This window comes from Tenrec ecaudatus, chromosome 1, assembly GCF_050624435.1.
Source record: "Tenrec ecaudatus isolate mTenEca1 chromosome 1, mTenEca1.hap1, whole genome shotgun sequence".
In the NCBI taxonomy this organism is placed as follows: Eukaryota; Metazoa; Chordata; class Mammalia; order Afrosoricida; family Tenrecidae; genus Tenrec; species Tenrec ecaudatus.
The window spans coordinates 22617183-22638150 of NC_134530.1; the positions used below are offsets into that span (position 1 = coordinate 22617183).

A 20968-nucleotide genomic window follows, 5' to 3' on the forward strand; every position below is an offset into this window, starting at 1 on the left:
AACCATAAGGAACAGGTTTGTGAAGTGGGCCCCAGCATCTCTTAAGACTCCTGTAATTGCTATTCTATGTGCACCAGGATTAACAGTGGGCTCTGCCCTAAGCGAACTCCGACATTTGCCCACAATGGGGCTGATTGGTCCCCGTGATGGTAGAGGGCAGGTGTCAGCACTGAATCAACAGAGACAGGGTGGGCGTGGTTATAATAGACAACAAGTTTTCAATAATAATCAAAGCAACCTGTCTTGTGTGGAATTATGGCACTGGCTACTTAGCCACCGTGTCCCTAGGAATGAAATAGATGGGAAGCCTACTAAATATTTACGTGATCTGTACAGGCAAAAGAATGGTAGATCAGGTGAACAGCAGAAAAGACAGTCACGATCGCTCAATTCCCAGACCTGAGCCAGTTTACAGACCCACAACCCCTTGAATGAAGGGGAGGCCGGGTCCCTTGTAAGGAGGACCCTGCTACATCACTGAAGGTTTATACTGTTAGTCTTTCTTCTAACCTTCCCCAAAGGGACCTGCGGCCTTTCACGAGAGTGACTGTTCATTGGGGGAAAGGAAATAATCAAACTTTTCGGGGATTACTAGACACCGGCTCAGAACTGACACTAATTCCAGGAGACCCAAAATGTTTTGAAGGCCCACCAATCAGAGTGGGGGCTTATGGAGGTCAAGTTATCAATGGAGTTTTAGCTCAAGTATGCCTCACTGTGGGTCCTGTGGGGCCCGGGACCCATCCTGTTGTTACTTCCCCAGTTCCAGAATGCATCATTGGAATAGACATACTTAGTAACTGGCAGAACCCCCATATCAGATCCCTACAATGTGGAATAAGAGACTATCATGGTAGGAAAGGCCAAGTGGACACCATTAGAATTGCCATTACCTAGAAAAATAGTAAACCAAAAGCAATACCGCATTCCTGGAGGGATTGCAGAGATCAGTGCCACCATCAAAGACTTGAAAGATGCAGGGGTGGTGATTCCTACTACATCCCCATTTAATTCACCAATTTGTCCTGTGAAGAAGACACATGGATGCTGGAGAATGACAGTGGATTATAGTAAACTTAACCAGGTGGTGACTCCAATTGCAGCTGCTGTCCCAGATGTGATTACATTGCTTGAGCAAATTAATACTTCTCCTGGTACATGGTATGCAGCTATTGATCTGGCTAATGCCTTCTTCTCCATACCAGTCTCAAAGGACCACCAGAAGCAGTTTGCCTTCACCTGGCAGGGGCAACAATATACTTTCACAACTCTCCCCCAGGGGTATATCAACTCTTCTGCCCTGTGCCATAATTTAGTCCGAAGGGACCTTGACCACCTGTCTATTCCACAAAATGTCACACTGGTCCATTATATTGATGACATTATGCTGATTGGACCCACTAAGGAGGATGTATTAAAGACTCTAGATTCATTGGTACAATATCTGCGTACAAGGGGTTGGGAAATTAACCCAACAAAGATTCAGGTACCCTCCGCATCAGTAAAATGTCTAGGGGTCCAGTGGTATGGGGCATGTAGAGATATTCCTACTAAAGTGAAGGATAAGCTATTCCACTTAGCTCCCCCAGCGACTAAAAAAGAGGCACAACGCCTAGTGGGCCTCTTCGGATTTTGGAGGCAACATATTCCTCACTTGGGTGTTCTACTTCGACCTATTTATCAAGTGACACGAAAAGCCTCCAATCTTGAGTGGGGCCCAGAACAAGAAAAGGCTCTTTAACAAGTTTAGGCTGCTGTGCAAGCTGCTTTGCCCTGAGACCATATGATCCAGTTGACCCAATGGTGCTAGAGGTGTCAGTTGTAGATAAAGATGCAGTGTGGAGTCTTTGGCAGACCCCTATTGGTGAATCACAGCGTAGACCGTTGGGATTTTGGAGTAAAGTCTTGCCATCCTCTGCAAACAACTACTCCCCCTTTGAAAAACAGCTGTTGGCATGTTACTGGGCCTTGGTGGAGACTGAACGCCTCACCATGGGCCACCAAGTCACCATGAGGCCTGAATTACCTATCATGAACTGGGTATTGTCTGACCCACGTAATCATAAAGTTGGATGTGCGCAGCAACACTCCATTGTTAAATGGAAGTGGTATATCTGAGATCGGGCCAAAGCAGGACCTGAAGGAACAAGTAAGCTGCATGAAGAAGTGGCCCAAATGCCAACAATCTCCACTCCTGTCACATTGCCTCCTTTCTCCCAGTCTGCACCTATGGCCTCCTGGGGAGTTCCTTACCATATTTTAAGTGAAGACCAAAAAAGGCATGCTTGGTTTACTGATGGCTCTGCACGATATGCAGGTGCCACTCGTAAGTGGACAGCAGCAGCACTACAGCCCCTTTCTGGGATCTCACTAAAGGACAGTGGTGAAGGGAAATCTTCCCAATGGGCAGAACTTCGAGCAGTGCACCTGGCCGTTCAGTTTGCATATAAGGAAAAATGGCCAAATGTGAGATTATATACTGATTCATGGGCTGTGGCTAATGGCTTGGCTGGATGGTCAGGGAACTGGAAGGACCATGATTGGAAAATTGGTGACAAGGAGGTGTGGGGAAGAGGTATGTGGATAGACCTCTCTGAATGGGCCAAGAAAGTAAAGTTAATTGTATCTCACGTGAACGCTCACCAAAGGTATTACCTCTGAAGAGGAGGACTTTAATAATCAAGTGGATAAGATGACACGCAATGTGGAGACTGGTCCTCCTCTTTCCTCTGCCACCCGTTATCGCCCAATGGGCACGTGAACAAAGTGGACATGGCGGCAGGGATGGAGGTTATGCATGAGCACAGCAACCTGGACTTCCACTCACCAAGGCTGACTTGGCCACTGCCACTGCTAAGTGTCCCATTTGCCAGCAACAGAAACCAACATTAAGTCCAAGATATGGGACAATTCCTCGGGGAGATCAACCAGCAACTTGGTGGCAGGTTGATTACATAGGGCCACTTCCATCATGGAGGGGACAGAGTTTGTTCTTACTGGAATAGACACATACTCTGGATATGGATTTGCCTTCCCTGCATGTGATGCTTCTGCCAAAACTACTATTCGTGGACTTACAGAATGCCTCATCCAACAGCATGGCATCCCACACAGCATTGCTTCAGATCAAGGAACACACTTTACAGCAAATACAGTGCAGCAATGGGCCCATTCCCATGGAATCCACTGGTCGTATCATGTTCCTCATCATCCTGAAGCTGCCGGCTTGATAGAACGATGGAATGGGATCCTAAAGACACAATTACGGCGCCAACTAGGTGGCAACAACTTGCGGGGTTGGGGCAATGTTCTCCAGGAAGCTGTATACGCTCTAAACCAGCGGCCAATATATGGTGCTGTGTCTCCAATAGCCAGAATTCATGGGTCCAGGAACCAAGGGGTGGAAGCTGGAGTGGCACCACTCACTATTACTCCTAGTGATCCCCTTGCAGCACTTTTGCTTCCTGTCCCAGCAACCCTGTGCTCCTCAGGCCTGGAGGTCCTGGTCCCGAAGAAAGGAACTCTCCCACCTGGAAACACAGCATGGATTCCACTGAACTGGCAGCTGAGAATGCCCCCTGGGCACTTTGGACTTCTCATGCCTTTGGATCAACAGGTCAGGAAGAGTGTCACCGTACTAAGTGGTGTGATTGATCCTGATTACCAAGGAGAAATTGGACTGGTACTACATAATGGAGGTAAAGAAGAATATGTCTGGAATCCAGGAGATCCCATAGGCCGACTCTTAGTGTTACCATGCCCTGTTATTAAAGTAAATGGTAAGTTGCAGCAACCCAATCCTAACAGGACTTATAATGACCCAGACCCTTCAGGAATGAAGGTCTGGGTCACCCCACCAGGCCAAAAACCACAGCCAGCTGATGTGCTTGCTGAGGGCAAAGGTAATACAGAATGGGTAGCAGTAGAAGGAAGTTCTACCTATGAATTACGACCACGTGATCAATTGCAAAAGCGAGGCTTGTAATTGTCAATGTATTTTCTTTGTATGTGATTATTGCATATATTTCCTTTGTTCAAGTATGTTATATCAGATATAATTTGACTCAGTGTGTTTTCATCTATATGTATGATAGATGATTGATGATAAGTATAAGTTGATTACATTAATATCTGGAAATTATATAAGTATGTATTGGTAAAGAATTGTGTACAGGTGCCAGGCTAGCAAGGGGTGGATTGCTATAGTTTATTGTGCCAGCCTGGCTGATAAACACAAGTAGGATTAACTGAAGGGCAGAGGGATAAATGGCTCGGTGAGCCTCACCTTGGTTGTTCTGTGCCTCAGTTTAAAGGGGTACACTACCTGTGGGATGCCTAGCCTATGGACTGTGTCACTGTAAATTGAGGTCCCTTTAAGCCCACACGATTGGAATGTTCATCTCTGGAGCTGGAAACTGACAGTTGATGACAGTTTGGGACCTGCCTTGCTGTTTGCTGCCTGGGTATATATAGCCCAGCTCTCTCTACAGAAGGGTACTGGCACCTGGCAGCTCTCAAAACTTGAAGGACTGCTAGTGTCTCACTGCTTTATAATTTAACTGTTAATTTCTTGTATTATCTATCTGTATATTATTTAACGGTTTATTTCTTGAATTATATATCTATCTTTATAAATATATATATATATATATAATTATTAGCAATCTGGTTTGTCTCTCTAGAGAACCCTGTCCAATACAGGGCCCAAGCACAGGAACAATGGTGAGGCTGGCACAGGACCAGGAAGTGTTTCGTTCTGTCGCACAGAGGGTCGCTGTGGGTCAGAGCTTACTCGATGGGACCTAACAACAACAAGAATTGGATTCATTCAACTGTGTGGAGCACAGAAATATTGAGTAGCACTTTAGAAAGAGAATTCTAGAGCACTTGGTGGTGCTGGGGTGGAAGCTGTACATGGGTCAAGAGGTTGTTATATGAACAGAACGAGGGAATACTACATGGTTTAAAACAGGAAAGCTCTCGTCACACGTATTCAATCTGTAATGCCGAATAAACAACTAGAGCAGCTGGAGTATATGAAGAACACCGGCGTCAGGGGCCGAAGAAAGCTTCTACCATCACCTTCAATACGCAGACGGCGCAACCTTACTCACTGAAAGCAAGGTGTTGATGGAGATCAAGCAGTGCAGCCTTCAGTGAGGAAGACCATCAATGTAACGAGAACCCAAATCCTCACAACCGGGCCACCGGTAACATCATGATTATCTAGGATTTCAATTTGCTTGGGTCCACCATCGATGTTCTGGCAACAACAGTCAGCAGATGGAATGACGTACGTCGCCACACCGGGCACGCCTGCTGCTCAGGACCCCTAATGTGCTGAGAAGCAAGGGCTCTCTTGGAAGATAACCCAAACCATGCTTTTCTGTAACCATGCTAGTCGATCACCTCACATGCGTGTGACAGGCGGACGCTGAATAAGAATGGAGGCGTTGGAATTCTGGGCTGGACAAGAACAAAGAGGTCTGTCTCGGCAGAGGTACAGTCAGAAAGCTCCTTAGACACGGCTGGTGGGATTTTGCCGCATGCACTTTGGACAGGTTATCTGGGGGGACCGGCGCTGTTGTTCCCATTGCCTCTGCTGAAAACGCCAAACCCGTGCCAAGTGCGGTCAAACGCTGAAGCACCGGGTAGACTGTCTCCTGCTGAATTACTGGGGTGAGAAGAGGATCGAGGTTGGGTTTCAGTTGGGGCGGCAGCCTTGACAGTGCAATGTTTACTCCTCAGCATGAAGGGCTGATGCCTCAAAGGTGCTGGAGCAGAGAATCCGTGCCCCCCATCCAGCCCACCCCATGCTGCGCCTGGCCCTGCGGACTTTTCTGGGACCCACTTTAAGAACCGTTTTCAACTGACACTGAGGGTTACCTTTCTGGTTGTTTTCTTCTCATACTGCAAATACCGGGGCTCAACTATTCTTCCACCTGAGGGAAACACACACAATCCATTTGTGATACAAACCATAAAAGAATGACCCTGCCCACTAAGGAAAGAGTGAACACTTTCTCCCAGACACCTTGTCTGTCCTTTCAGCAGCCTCAGGCGTTTATAGGTCCGCCTACATGGGTCACCAGGTGTATGCAAAGAGTCCCTGGTAAAGCACACTGCAGCTCTCAGCTCCTAAATAAAAGGTCGGCGACCTTGAACCACCCAGGGATGCCTAGGAAGACAGACCTGGTGATCTGGTTCCAAAAGGTCACAGTCCGTAAGTCCCGGTCACCCTGACTCCAGATGAACCGACAGCGGCAGGTCTGACATACGTACGCATGTTATAAAGCATCTCCCGCAGGGATAACCTGAGCCAGGAGCCCAGTTAGGTCAACAGGGAGCCCCTTGAAAGAGATTAACTGGAAGGCAAATCTGAAAGCAGACTTGGGACAAGGCCAGGGGGGACTGGATGCCTTTGCCCCGCCCCGCCCCACCCCACAGCAGGAGCCCCTCACCTAGCACACTTCAATTTTCCTCACCTGGCCTTGCCCACTTCCCTGCTAACCTGCCACCTGGTCTACGTGGGATGCCCACCAGGCAGCAGTGAACGAAAAGCCACCTTTTAAATAAAAAAAAGCAACGGGGGTCTCAAAACAGACCCTGGCTCTGCTTACCTTGGACTCGTTTGCTTTTTGGTTTAGCGCCACTGGGGGTGCTGGGGCCTGCAGCATGCGACTTCCTAGAGAGAGAGAGAGAGAGAGAGAGAGAGAGAGAGAGAGAGAGAGAGAGAGAGAGAGAGAGAGAGAGAGAGAGGTGCGTACATCTCATTAGGATGAAACTGTGTGCCCCACAGGCTAGGCTGAAGTCCTGACCCCTGTACCAGGAGTGCGAGCCTGTCCGGAAGCCATGACTTTTGCTGTTACCTAGCTCACACCTGAGTGGGGGGTGCCCTATAAAAATGGTCAAGCAGACCAGCGTCCGAGACACAGGGCCACACAGGGAAGCAGCCACTCAAGGGCCAAGAGGGATGTGTGTACAAGCCAGGAGCTCCACAGCCGATGGCCAGCCCGCCCCTACAGTCCCACCCTGAATGTGGTTGATGGCCTCCCTGAGGTACAGTTCTGTCCTGTAAAGCCACCACGAGGCCCGGTACAGCAGCCCCAGGAGACTAAGGCCGACCAAGTGAAGGGCCTCTACCATCCCAAAGCTTGCTTCTCAGGACCCTGTCCTGATGCACTGGTCTCTATGGGGTTCCACCTGACAAGAACAGCGCCCCCCTCCCCCCGGGGCAACCTGAATGCCCTAAGTTGAACAAAGATATGTTCCCATTCTCACTTCTGATGCCTGTTTGGAAACGGGACTAGACCACCACCCTCTCTCCCCGTGTGTCGGTGGAGGCTTGTGCGCTGGGGTGCTGAGCAGGTTTCAGCAGAGGGACTAGGAAGAGAGGCCTGGTGCTCTTACTTCTCTACTAGGCTGGGTTGCCTAGAGAAACAAAAGCAGAGACACTCGGCCACGGCTAAGAAGGAGCTTTAGATCCAGAAGCAATCCTACAATGAAAAGACATCCTGGCTAACTCAGGTCCATGGCTCCAAGGCTAGCCAGAGCCATCTGCAGACTCTCGCAGCTGCGGGCCGAGGGCACAGTCAGGTGAAGCAGACTCAGGGTCAGTGGAGACATGGCAGGGCACCAATAGTTCTCAGGGTCTCATGGCCCACCAAGGGCCATCCCTGGAGGCAGACAGAGTCCCAGTGGGCAGGAAGGCGAAAGGGCAGAGAGGAAAGAGGGGCTCCCGGTGTGTATCTCGGGAGGCATCACCAAGCTGACAGATCAGACTGCATGCACCTCCACACTTTCACACAATCCACGTTGAAATAACATCAAATGACAACTTCCAAAAGCCAGCCCATGACGACACTAGGGATCACATGGGCGATGGCGCACAGCCAGTGGAGTTTCATCTGCCCGGCACAGGGACGCATGAATCAGGTGCCAGCTTGATGACAACTAACAACAACAAGCGTTTGGCTGGAGAAGGTGGCTGTGGGGGAGGAGGAGGAAGCTGGGTCAAGCCAAAATAGTCCTGACCTGCTTAACACTAAGGTTATGGACGAAACCTCACGTTTTCTTTAAAAACTCATTTTACAGCATTTGACGTAAAATATCGTAAGAGTCACTTGGCTTGGCATCAATGCTAGGAGGTAAAAGTGAACGCTGCTCTAATGTTTGTTGAGAAAACCGAAATGAGTCCAAATGCCACGTCCTATAAACCTCGAGTTAAGGAAGGGCTCCGATCCATTTCTCTAGCCCAGGGGCCGGCACTGTTTCGAAAGTCTGGGGCCAAGAATCAGTACCAGGGAACCACAGGCTGTGCTGTGACCTCTCAGCTCTGTCCTCAGTCTGACCAAAAGGGCGTGGTTCCGTGCAGCCACATCTGAAGTCCATATGTGTTCCACGTGTCGCTACGCCATCTTCTTTTGATTTCTTCACACCCCTCTGAGTACGCCAACACAGTTCTCAGCTCATGGATGACATGAAACCAGGAGATGTCCCTGCTCCCTGCTCCAGGCAGTGGGGACCAGGAGGGCTTGTCACAGGAGACAGATACAGTGGGCTGGTCTTCAGAAGCCCTGGAACGGTCAGCAGGAAGCCAGGCTCCCTCAGTCTGGACAAGCAGGCACCCTGGTTGAAGCCTGCTCTGTTCACTGCAGCATGCCTGCCACCTGCACGGGGTGAAAGCCTAGTCACCATCCAGCCAATCCCACCTCTTGGCAACCCCTGTGTGCCAGAGCAGGCTTGGGCTCCACAGACAGGGCTTTCAGTGGCTGGCTTTTAATCAATAGCACACCAGGCCTATCTTCTGAAGCACCTGGAGGTGGGGTGGATTTTAACCTCCAACTCTTCAGTCAGTATCCAAACATAAGTCTCTGCGCCCCCTCCTCGAACTCCTCAACCAGTTGCCTCTGAGTTGACTCTGCCCCCCCCCCCGCATCATGGTAGAGCTGGCTCCATCGGGGTGGTCCACGGTGGAGTGTCCACACAATCACCAGGCCTTTCTTTCAAAGCAGGGTCAGAGCTGGGTGTCTGCAGAGTGGGGAGGACTCTGTGGACACTAATGGGGGCATTTGTCAGCATCCCCTCTTCACTGATGTGCTCCCAAGCTTGACTGGTATCTCTCATGGGAGGTCTCAAGCCTGGAGGAGGAAGAGGAGGAGGAGAGGGAAGAGGAGGAGGAGAGGGAAGAGGAGGAGGAGAGGGAGGAGAAGGAGAGAGAGGAGGAGAGGGAGGAGGAGGGGGAGGGGGAAGGGGAGGAGGAGAGGGTGAAAGGGAGGAGGAGGAAGGGGAGGGGGAGAAGGAAAGGGAGGAGGAGGCAGCAGGCAGGAGGCAGCAGGGCTGCTCTGAGGGGACTCCCTTTGCTGTAATGCCTGAGGCTGCATGCAGTGCAGCGGGCCGGGTGAAAGTGCCAGGCTTGGTCCCCACCCTGGGCCTGCCCTGCCCTCGCTGTGGCTGTGTGTCCTTGGCATCCTCCCTGCCCACTCGGCCCGCCCGGACTCTCCCGCAGCCACTGGTGACTCAGAAGTCTCTCTCCGAGTCCGAGTCCTGGAACCACAGTATAGTGGAACGATTGGCAAGAGGGCAGCGAGGAGGGTTGCATGGCGTGGAGCTCAGAATCCACGGCACCGAGTCGGACACGTGGAAAGTGTTGAATCAGCACTTCACGATGTATCACTGCACAGCCAGACACCAAGCAACTCACCCGCTTACAGTGAATGATCCCATGGCATTTAGGGCATGCATTATGTTGTGCCACCCCCGACTCCCCTTATAGTTAGTTCCAGAACATTCTTCCCACCCACACAGAAACCCTACACCCAGAAGCAGTCAGTCCCCTCCCTGCTCGAGATAGGGCTTGTGCAGGAGGTGGCTGGACAACCATCAGTCCACTTCCCGTGTCTGGATTCACCAGTTCTGCACATCACCCATCAATGGACTCAGTCGGGGGTGGGGTGGTGTTGTGTCTGGCTTCCTGCACTGAGCAACTGTCTAAAGCAGTGGTCCTCAACCTTACTAATACTGCGACCCTTTCATACAGTTCCTCATGTTGTGGTGACCCCAAGCCAAAACATTATTTTCCTTGCTACTTCATCACTGTCATTTTGCTACTGTTATGAATTGGGCGACCCCTGTGATAGGGCCATTGGACCCCCAAAGGGGCCACGACCCACAAGTTGAGAACTGCTGATCTAAAGCTTCAGCCACATTGTAGCATGTGGCTGTTATGTGGTGCCACCCAACTCCACTCGACCTCATGTGCAACAGAATGAAATATTGCCCCGTCCTGGGTCATCCTCACAATCCCCTGTTGCGGCCACTAAGTCAGTCCACTGACCCTGTTCCACTTGACCAGGTACAAGCTCCTTCTCTAGGGGCTGGTCCCTCCTGAAAATGCCCACAATTCATCAGACCAAGTCTTGTCCTGGTCACCTGTAAGGAGCATTCGGGCTGTACTTCTTCAGAGACAGAGCTGTTTGTTCTGGCAGTCCGCGGTACTTCCAGTACTGCTCATCAGCACTGAAATTTAAACGCACTGATTCTTCCGGGACCTTCCACACATGTGTCAGGCTTGATGCCTTTTTTTCCTTTTTTTACATTTTATTAGGGGCTCATACAACTCTTATCACAATCCATACATATACATACATCAATTGTATAAAGCACATCTGCACATTCCCTGCCCCAATCATTCTCAAACCATTTGCTCTCCACTTAAGCTCTTTGCATCAGGTCCTCTTTTTTTTCCCCCTCCCTCCCCGCTCCCCCATCCCTCATGTGCCCTTGGTAATTTATACATTGTTATTTTGTCCTATCTTGCCCTATCTGGAGTCTCCCTTCCCCCCTTCTCTGCTGTCCATCTCCCAGGGAAGAGGTCACATGTGGATCCTTGTAATCAGTTCCCCCTTTCCAACCCACTCACCCTCCACTCTCCCAGCATCGTCCCTCACACCCTTGGTCCTGAAGGTATCATCCACCCTGGATTCCCTGTGCCTCCAGCCCCCATATGCACCAGTGTACAACCTCTGCCCTATCTAGTCCTGCAAAGTAGAATTCGGATCATGGTAGTTGGGGGGAGGCAGGCTTGATGCCTTTACTGAGATTTCTTTCATGACAGTTTGCATCAGCCTTCTGTCTTCAGGCCCATGCTTCTAGCCATGGCCTGTGTTACTCCCACCCAAACCACCTGCAGTTTCCTGGTGGATCTGGGCAAGAGGTGGGGGTGGGAGGAGATACTGATGGGAGGTTATGACTCAGCTGGGAGTAACTGCCATCTTGCTGGGTATAAAGTGAGCAACCTGAGCAGAAGGCAGGGGGATTCCCTAGGAGAGAGAAAAGAGAGAGAAGAGCCAGGATCAGAACGTACCTTTCACACCCCAAAATCTCTGCTCAGTGACCCTCCTTGATCCAGGAGACAGCTGTACACCTGAGTGGCAGAGGAGCAGCAGCAGACAAGGCAGGAGACAGAGCACTGGGCTTTCCAGCCCATAGAGCAAGTTAAACTGAGTCCTTTTAAGGAGGCTGGCTTGTGTACTGGGATTCCTCTGAGCACTTAATTGGGAGAGCTAGGTTTGCTGACCCACAGAACAGGAGCTGAGTGGCTTCAAGTTGAGGCCTATAGAACCCTGTGGCCATTTCTTGGCAGCCCTAAGAGAGCTTTATAATATTGCCTGTAGGGCAGTGGCCAGGTCAAGTGGCTGAGGCCCCGAGAAAGAGATAGGTCTGCCTGCGGGCAGGGCAGAGATGAGGCTGTCCTAACTAAACAATTGTATCCTGAGCATCTCTCGCCTGAATTGTAGCTCATTAACTGCCCCTAATAAACCTCCTAGTGGCGAGTACGACCTATGATTTTTGTGTGACCACAGCAATGGATTACAGAACCCAGTAGAAAAACCAGAACTGTAGGACGGTTAATGTCAAAAATGGGTACAAGGGGATGGAAAATGGAAGCACATCTGACCTCGGCCTTGGGAGCTGGAGGTTGTCCATGGTCCCCAGTTTCTTCAGGGAGTTAGCAAGATCACAAGTGAGCCCCTGGATGGGGCACAGTGGAGTATTTGGTGACCAACCAAAGGTTGGAGGTTCAAATCCACCACCAGAGTGTCTAGGAAGAAAGGCCTGGCAAACACTTTTGGGAAATCAGCCCCTGAAAAACCCAAGAGAGCACCGCTCTACTCCCTCCACATGGGATCTGTGCCACCCACAGGGTCCCTGTGAACATGTAAAACCAAACTAGCTGCCACTGAGTCAATTCTGACACTGTCATGGGCCCTGTAAGGCAGGGTGGAACTACCCCATTGGGTTTTGGAGACTAAATCTTTAAGGGAATAAAAAGCCTCATCTTTCTCTGGAAACGTGGTGGCTATCTTGGGTTGCTAACTATAAGGTCATCAGTTCAAAACCACCAGCAGCTCCTGGGCACAAGAGGTGGCTTTCTACTCTCTGCAAAGGACTGGACACATTTCAGGTGCTTAATACACCGTGGCCACATGAACGAACTTGGCAAACGCCAGAACTCGACTTTAAGGTGCTTATCTTTCTCATTTGCAAATGATTTCCCTAAACCTTGATCTTTGAATCTGTTAACGGTTATAGAATTACGGGGTTGGGCGGATCAAAAGAGAGCGATAAAAAATAATTTTACTGATAACTACCAGACGCATTTTCCGGGCCAGTGCAACTCTTCACAAGAGCCCTGGGAAATGAAGCGGCTTCATCAGTCCGATTTCGCAGGAGAGAAAAGCGAGGCAGAGAGCGTGGAAGCAGAGCCTCAGCAAGCCTGGGATTCGAACTCGCACCGCTGTATTCGTATTCGCGGACCGCGGATATGAACTCACGACCCGGGATCCCAATCTATGGACCTGAGGCATGAGCTCGCGGCGAAGGATGCCAACTTGCGGCACCGGCAGTCGAACGCCCTCGGGATTCGAACTCGCGGTCCTGCAGGAGGGTCTCGGCGCCCCGGAACATGCGCAGAAAGTGCAAGACGGCCTGGGCCTGCGCGTACCAGATGGCCCCTGAGAGGGCCGCAGTGGCCTTGCCTCGGGGACGCCCCCTACTACCAGACTCTACAGCACACACACGCACGCGCGCGCGCGCGCTCCCAGCTCTCGGATGCAGCCGTCCCACCGAGCCCCCCAAAATCCCATCCAGCGGCGCCTCCACTCACCCGCCACCGCGGCCTGAGGAGTCCGCCATTTTCCCGCCCTCAGCTCGAAGGCCCGCTCCGGGCGGCCCGGCACGCCCCCACGCCCATCGCGGAGCCGCCAGAGGGGTGGCTGTGCAGCCCTCCGCCGGGAAGCACGAGCCGCAGGCGCAGTTCACGGCCTCCACGTGCGCATCCCCCCCCGCCGTCCTTACCACTTGGTCTGGCCCTGGAGGAAGGGAGGCCGCGCCGGAGGGGGCGGGGCTGTCGGGGGCGGGGCTTATTTCGCCCCGCCCGGAGGTGCGCTGGCGACCGCCCCCCCGGAACCCGGAAGCGGGCGCCCGCGGGGGAGCGGCGGGCGCGGCGGGGCGGAGCGGCCGAGGAACGGCGGGCGGCCGGCGGCGGCCGGCGGGCGGGGAGCGGGCCCGGGACCACGGCGCGCGGCGGCCGAGGCCCAGGTGAGTGCCGCGCGCGCGCGCGGGGCGGCGGATCTAGTGCGGGCGCGCGCCAGCCGCGGGAGAATGGCCAGTGATGGGGCCAAGGCTACGCGCCGCGGGAGGACGTGGAAGCCGAGGCTGGGGGCGGGAACGAGACCGGGGGTCGCGGAGGGGCTGTGGGGTTCACGGAGCGACCAGGGGGGGAAGGAGGAAGTTGGTGGGGACCGGGGTGGCTCCGATGGAAGTGGGGGCGGGAGCTGAAAGGTGGGGAGGGCTGTGGCTTTGAGCAGTTTGGGGAGGAGGACGTGGCTTGAGGGGGGAGTCGGAGGGTCGCAGGAAACGGGGCTGGGAGGAGGAGGCAAGGAGGCGGGGTGGAGAGGCCCGGGTTGGGGGCGAGGTACTTGGCGACCGGGGGAAACAGCCGGGGTGCTAGGGGGAAGGGGGACAGGAACAGCCTGAGGGCACTGCCGCAGTGCAAAACTGGAGGCTGGGTGAAAGAGGCTGAGGGCGGCGCCTGCACCCCGGAGGTGCGCAAATACGGGAGGTCCCGCGCCTACTGGGGTGGCCTGCTGTTCACCGGGACGGGACAAGTTAGGTAGGGGTCGGTAGGAAGGAAAGGGTAGAAGCTGCGTGGGGAAGAAAGAGAAGGGCTAACGTGCTCCTAGAATTTGGGTGCAGCCCCGGGGGATCGGACCCCTCCCCTCTTGATTCATCCTCCACCTCCGCATGATTGGGGTGCCGGGAACTTGAGTGGCCACGCCATTCCGCTCCTGAGACAGTTCTGGCCGGAGACTAGGCTTCCAGTCTGGCTGCAGAGGGAAAAAGCAGCCCCAGGCAGAGGGACGGATCCGGCTGATCTGGGGTTCCAGTCTCGCCGGCGGTGAGAAGGGAGCTGCGCCCCCCCTCCTCCCCCCACGGAAGGGCCGGAAGTGGGTTTCAGAATGGGGGGGAGCGGGCGTGTCTTTACCTCCATGTGGTTGCATCCTTGGACTTAAATGGGCAAAATGTCAGAGACAGGAAATGTGTCCCTGGTGTGAGGGCCAAGCTCCCCAAGACTCAGCGGCCAAGCCTGCCTTCCCGGGTGCCTACTGAGGCAAGGGGGTCCAAGTGGGAGCTGGCAGGGACAGACACTGCCTTCAAGAGGGACGGTCTCACCTTCCCCACGTTGTCTTCAGGAGCCCAGGAAGAGCAGTTAGTGGCCCAAACAACTTGAAAAAAGTTGTCGTCTCTCCCGGGATAAGCCCCTGTGGGTTACAAGACATCCTCAGATTTTCCTTGCTGGGGCCTGGCTGGCTCTGGCTGGGGGCTTTGTGGGCTCCCTGTGAATGTCTCTTTCCTTGCCTGTGGGGATCTTGGGTAGAGCACATTGTCAAAGTGTTCAACAACTCACCCAAAGGTTGGCAGTTCGAGCCCACCCTTGAAGACAAGTGTGGCTATTTGCTTTCTGAAAGATCACAGCCTTGAGAGCCCGTGGAACAGATCTCCCCTGTACACATGGAGTCACTAGGAGTCGCAGTGGGCTCCACGGCTAATTAATAGCAACAGAAAAGAGAACTTGGAGGACTTGAACCTGGATCCTTGAGTGTGAATCGCTCCCCCTTCCCCCCACCAGGAGGTGACTAACTAGACACCTGTTTCCCAAGTCCTGTGGCTCTGGGATGCATGGTCAGCCTTGAATCGTGCGTTCTGCACATACTTGAGTATAGAGCAGGACACCGTGGAAAACATGACCTATGAGCTTTCTGCCTTCACCAACCTCATCTTCTCATCCAACAACACCCCCTCTCCCAGCGCCACCGGGAGCGTGGTCTGGTGGGGGCCCTGAGGAACCACTGTGCGGAGAGTCCACGTGTTGTACTTGTGTGCCATCAAGTCAATTCCAACGCATGGTGGCCCTCTACGATGACAGTTGGAGCCCTGGTGGTGTCGCGGTTACTCGTTGGGCTGCTAACCACAAGGTCAGCAGTTCAAAACCACCAGCACTCAGCAGGAGAAAGATGAGGCTTTCGGATCCCTTAAATAGTCTCCTAAACCCGCGGGGGCAAGTTCTGCCCTGGCCTAAGGACTCACTGAGCAAGAATCAACGCTCTAGTGGTGGTTGGCTTCTTTTGTTTGGGGTGAGCCTTGACCGGTGAGTAGAACGACCCCTTAGCGTTTCCAGGGCTGTGATCTTGGCCAGAGCAGATGCCCAGTCTTTTCTCTGTGGGGTCCCTGGGTCGGTTCAAACCGCCAGCCTATCAGTGAGCAGCAGAGCGCTTGACCACTGAGCCATCGTGGCATCCTTGGGAGATGCTGGCCACGGGCAGACCTCTTAGGCTGTTCTTTGCCTGGAAACCATGTGGCTTGGCCTTGATCCGTGTTTCTCACCTTTGCAACCCAGTCACAGAGAATGTCTCTCAGCCAGCCCCCTCTCTCCGGTTCAGCAGCCCCTCACCCACCAATCACCGAATTGCTGATACAAACGATCCCAGGTCGGTTCAGCTACCGGTTCTAGAGTGAATGTGCCAACAATGGATTTTTATATTGCTTCTGACGTTTCCCAAGTAGAAAATCGCCCCGTTGAACATGGGTTTTGTTTTTGTTTTTGGCAAATTGCACCTGCTGCTAATGCTAGGCTGTTTCTTGCTGGCTGGAAATCCCTGGGTCAGACCCTCCCAGGGGCCTTTCCAGCCTCCGTTCTCAGCGCCGTGGGGAAGCAGGCTGGGGCCCAGGAATCTCCCTTCACTCTTTGGCTGTCGGAGGTGGTGTTTCTCCCCTGTGGGGGGGCCTGTTAAGATGCATCTTCTCTGTCATCCTCTGCCCAAAGGGCCATGATGTGCCTCAGAGGCTCCCTAAGGTCAGTGAAGCAAGGGTTGGTTGCACCTGAACCTGGGTCTCCAGGACACTGATGGGCCCTCCAAAGGAGGGACATTTAGATGGAGACCCCCTGGGAAATCATCGAATTTCCAGAGATGGCTCAAGGTGATGTGAGGGCCAGGCTGGGATGCCCAATGCAAGCATCAGGGCAAGGGAGATTCCAGCAGGTTTCCCCGGAAGAGGTGGCTGGCTCCAAGCCAGGCCTGGAATGATAAACTTGTCCTTTGAGTCCCTTGACGCTTGGTGTCATGTGTTACAGAGGAGACCCAAACTCCATGGGGTTTGACTGACAACAGTCACCAGGATTGTCTCCTGAGACACCCCCCACCCTGTGTTAGTTCTTGAGTGTAAACCATTAAGGGCCACACCAGGGCTTTAATCCTGTTGCTGCTAAATCAGTCGTGGGGCAGTGCTTTGTGTTAAGAGGACCGGCTGTAATCTTTACACAATGCATATTTCCAGACCTTTCCTCCGTGCAGCTACTGAGTGGGTTTGAACTGCTGACGCTTCAGTTAGTGGTCAAGCCTTGAAGGATCACCGGAACCACCCCTGCCGTCAAATCGCTTCCAAGTTCTAGTAACGAACAGGACAGAGTAGGACCACCCCCACTGCCTGACCATCCAGGGTTGTGCATCTTCTGTACGGAAGCAGACTCACATCTTTCCCTTGGAGCGGTTAGTGCGTTTGAACCACCAACCTTTTGATTAGCTGCCAAGCACTTAAGCATTGCACTCACAGCCCTCCTCCCCTTGTCTGTAGGGTTCCTTCCTTGAGGGAGAAGGAGAGGTTCACTAGTACGTGGCACTAACCCCTTACAATGCCACATTTCTCCAGTGCATTCTGTAGGGTAGCTTCAGTAATTCTTATCTGTAGGGAGTGTATCTTGATGAAGCCAAAACAAGAAAACAAACTCACTGCCATCGAGTCAATTCCAACACATAGTAACCTATAGGACAGAGGAGAACTGCCCTTGTAGGTGTTTGAGACTATAACTCTTTACAGGAGTTGAAAGCCTCACTGTTCACCCACAGAGTGGCTGGTGGTTTCAAACTGCTGACCTTGTTACATAGCCCAGTGTGTTACCGCTATGCTATAAAGGAACCATCAACACAAACTGCCTTTAAGTCAGTCTGATCCACCTACAGGCCAGAGTTGAGTTGGCCCTTTGGGTTTCCAAGGATGCAAATCTTAGCAGGAGCATCATCTTCCCCCCTTGGATTCAAACTGCTAACCTTGACCTGTGACCCATGGTCTTTTATACCCAGCTCTTTGATCCTGCCAACCACCCAGCAAAGGGGCACAGTCCCAAACATCAGAGAACAAGGCCCAGGCAGCAGTGGCTTCAGAGACGGCTGCTCAGGCCTTCTGGAAATGTGGTGATCACCAGCAGCCATCAGGTTGACTCCTACTGGGGCAAACCCCCATGGGTGTAACGTTTTCAGTGGCTGTGACGTTTCAGATGTTGATTGCCACGTATTTCTTTTGAGGTGCTCCCGGGGGCTTCAAACTGCCACCTTTTAGGTTAGCAGGAGAGCGCTTAGCTGTTTCCACCACCCAGGGACTCCTGAAGGCCTGTGGTTGTGGGTCGTAACTGTCGAATAGAGTGAAACAGGCCAGTCCTCGCCACCGCTACATCCTTTGGTCTCCTTTGGGGCCCATTGTTGCAGCCAAGCCAGTGCAGTCATCAAGGGCCTTGCTCGTCCTTTTCTAGCGATTGGTCTCTCCTGAACCCTGGTGGCGTTGTGGGTTACACGTGGTTATGCATTGGGCTGGTAACCCCAAGGTCAGCAGTTCAAAACTACCAGCCACTCTGAGGGAAAGATGGTACAGTTACGGAAACCCGTAGGGGCAGTTCTACACTGCCCCATGGGGTCACCAGGAGTCGGCATGGACTTGATGGCAGAGTTTGGTCTGCTTTGGCCTCTCCTGAAGGGGTAGCCCAGTAAGCAAGGTGAAGTTTTGCTGCCCTTGCTTCTAAGGAGAGTCCCGACTAGACGGTCTTGGCAAACTGCTGAGGTTTGTGCAGCATGCATGTTGCCCATGACTCCACTGACAGTTGGTTCCAGAACGTTCTCTGTGGTGCGGGGAGGGGTGAGCCCTGCACACTGTGGGATGTTGAGCAGTGCCCCTGGTCTCCACTCCATCACCCCCCCCCGCCTCCCTGATGCCAGTAGTAGGCCACCACCCCTAGGCATGACACCCTCTAAATGTCTCCAGGTGTGGCCCAGTGTCCCCTGAGTACAGACTCACACCTCCAAGAGACCACGCTCTGTGATCAGTGCTGGGTCTCTTCTCAGTCCCACTGTGGCTCAGCAGGTCTCCAGGGAGTCCCTGATGTTGCAAACGCTTAAGTGCTCGGCGGCGGTGTCGGCGAACGAAAGGCTGGCCGTTTGAACCCATCTAGAGGTGCCTCAGAAGAAAGGGCGGGCAAGCCATGTCTCAAAGGTCAGCCCTCAAAGCCCTGTGGAGCAGTGCTGCTCTGAAGACCGGGGTCTTCATGAATGGGAGTTGTCGGGGAGGCTCCTGGCCAAATGCCTTCTCTGGGCCATCTTTAATCTTCAGGGCGCGTCTTGATAAAGAGGACCGTTAGGAGCAGGCCACGGCGGAGTTCGGCAGCCGGTGCAGAGAGAAGAACTGGGGGGACCCGGCTGGGCCCTCCTCCTCGAGGACAGTGGGGACCATTGTGTCTCTTGCCTTTGTGCTGGGCCTGACCTGGATTTGGAGAAGGTCTGTCCTTGCCCCTCATCTTGGAATGAATTGTTGCTTTTTCCTTCTGAGATTAGAGGTATTCGATTCTCTCCGCCAGAGCCACCCCAGAGGGCGCAAGGAATAAATGCGGCTTTGTGCACCGGGCTATCGCCTCTTGGGAGCCCAAGCTGCCCACGGGCACTGACTGTCCCGTGTCTGCCCCTCCAGCCTTCCCTGCGACATTGCTACTTACCTGATAAGGAGCATACCCCACGTTCGGGGGCTGTGGGAGTCCCCAGCCCACTGTACCAGGCAGCCCCTTCCCTGCCCCATGGCCCAGACACCTAACAAGGACCCAGTCTGCGCCCCGAAGGGGCCTTAGCGGCCCACCCCTGCTGCTGTCCAGGGGCCACCTCCCCAGCACCTTCTGCCTTTTGTTCCAGAACACAGAGGGCTCTGGGAATTAGCTGTGGTCCCGCAGATGAGTTGGGGTTTTATCATTTCCTAGTGGAGACCTTTGAATCCTGGCCCAATGAGAAAGAAAGTAGTGATTCAGGTTAGCGAGGCTGGTGGGTTAGTCAGCGTTCTGAATAAACTGTCCTCATCTGACTCACATATTGGAGGGGGTGGTGTGTGTGTGTGTGTGTGTGTGTGTGTGTGTGTGTCTGTCTGTCTGTCTGTCTGTGAGAGGGAGTGAGAGAGAGAGGGCTAGTACTACTGCTGGTGCTAGGCCCTGGACAGATTCCGATTGTACACCATGAAGGAATGGGCCTGGTGTTCCACTTCTGGGGTGATGCCGGCCGAGAAAACCCTGTGGGGCAGGTGTGCTCCGTCACTTGGAGACACTGCGAGCCAGAAGCAGCTCAATGGCACCACCACCAACAGCCAGGCCCTTGTCCAGCTCCTGGCGACCCCTCATGTCACAGCGAGTGCCCAGCAGTTTCCCAGAAGCAGATCACCAGGCCTTTCTTCCGTGCCACCACTGGGTAGTCTCCAGCCACCCACCTTGTGGTCACCGGCCATGAGTCAGGTGGACGAAGAGACGACAAATCCTCCTCCTCACAGTTGATTTTGTTTCAACCCCCAGAGTGTCTAAATCAGCACTAGAAGGGGTGGGCCAATTGGGAAGCACACTGCCAGGTAATTTTCCAGGTGCCTGCTTAGTTGGAGAGGGGCAGGGATCCAGCTCAGAGAGTAGTGGAGCTTGTGGAATTTTCCAGTGGTTGTACCTGAGAGCTCTTCACGGGAGTAGAAATCCTCTTTGTCCCAAAGAGTGGCTGGTGGTTTCGAACTGCTGACCTTACGCACCTCAGCCTGATGGATAACCAGCCACTAGAGCTATCGTCTCAGAAACCCACAGAGGCAGTTCTGTCCTGTCCTCTAGGGTGGTCATGAGTTGGAATCGACTGGACGGCACTACGTTTGGTTTGGTTCGGTTCGGTTTGGTTCTGAGAGCTGGGTCTCTGAGCAGCACACACAGTTTTGTGGTACTCTGAGCCCGACGCAGTGCCACAGGAGAAAGACCTGGTGGTCGGCTTTCGCATACAGATTACCGCTCAGAAAGCCCTGTGGAACGGTCCTTCCCGGCGACACACAGGGTGCCCATGAACCAGACTCAACCTGGCAGCAACGGGTCTGGTTGCTCGGTTGACTTTGAGGTTTTAGAGCTGAGCCTGGCCGGCTAAGACACTGCCACTTGGTCCTGCCCAGGGAGCTGATGACATCTAAAGCAGGGTATGCCAGGGCCTCTGTCCTTCATGTTCCCTAATTAAGGGCCAACATCAATAAACCAGGCCTGTAGCCTTGGAGTAGGTGCTGATTCGGGTGACCCGGCTGAGGCCAG

At 53.3% G+C, this 20968-nt stretch overlaps 2 protein-coding genes across 10 annotated transcripts in view; one reads left to right on the forward strand and one right to left on the reverse strand.

Moving 5' to 3' along the window:
• The window catches only part of HAUS8 (HAUS augmin like complex subunit 8), a 30972-nt gene extending 17656 nt beyond the window's left edge, over positions 1–13316 (reverse strand). Inside the window, exons 1-3 of the mRNA XM_075548664.1 lie at positions 13169–13316; positions 6621–6685; positions 5887–5942 (exon numbers count right to left, since the gene is read on the reverse strand). Coding sequence (XP_075404779.1) covers positions 5887–5942; positions 6621–6685; positions 13169–13197 — 150 coding nt within the window. The 5' untranslated portion in view covers positions 13198–13316. The remainder of the gene's footprint in view (positions 1–5886; positions 5943–6620; positions 6686–13168) is intronic.
• Positions 13317–13478: 162 nt separating this feature from the next.
• MYO9B (myosin IXB) overlaps positions 13479–20968 on the forward strand; it is a 100400-nt gene continuing 92910 nt past the window's right edge. For all 9 annotated transcript variants that reach the window (XM_075548672.1, XM_075548675.1, XM_075548697.1 and 6 more), the window contains exon 1: positions 13479–13602. The gene's annotated coding sequence lies outside the window, so the exon portion shown is untranslated. The remainder of the gene's footprint in view (positions 13603–20968) is intronic.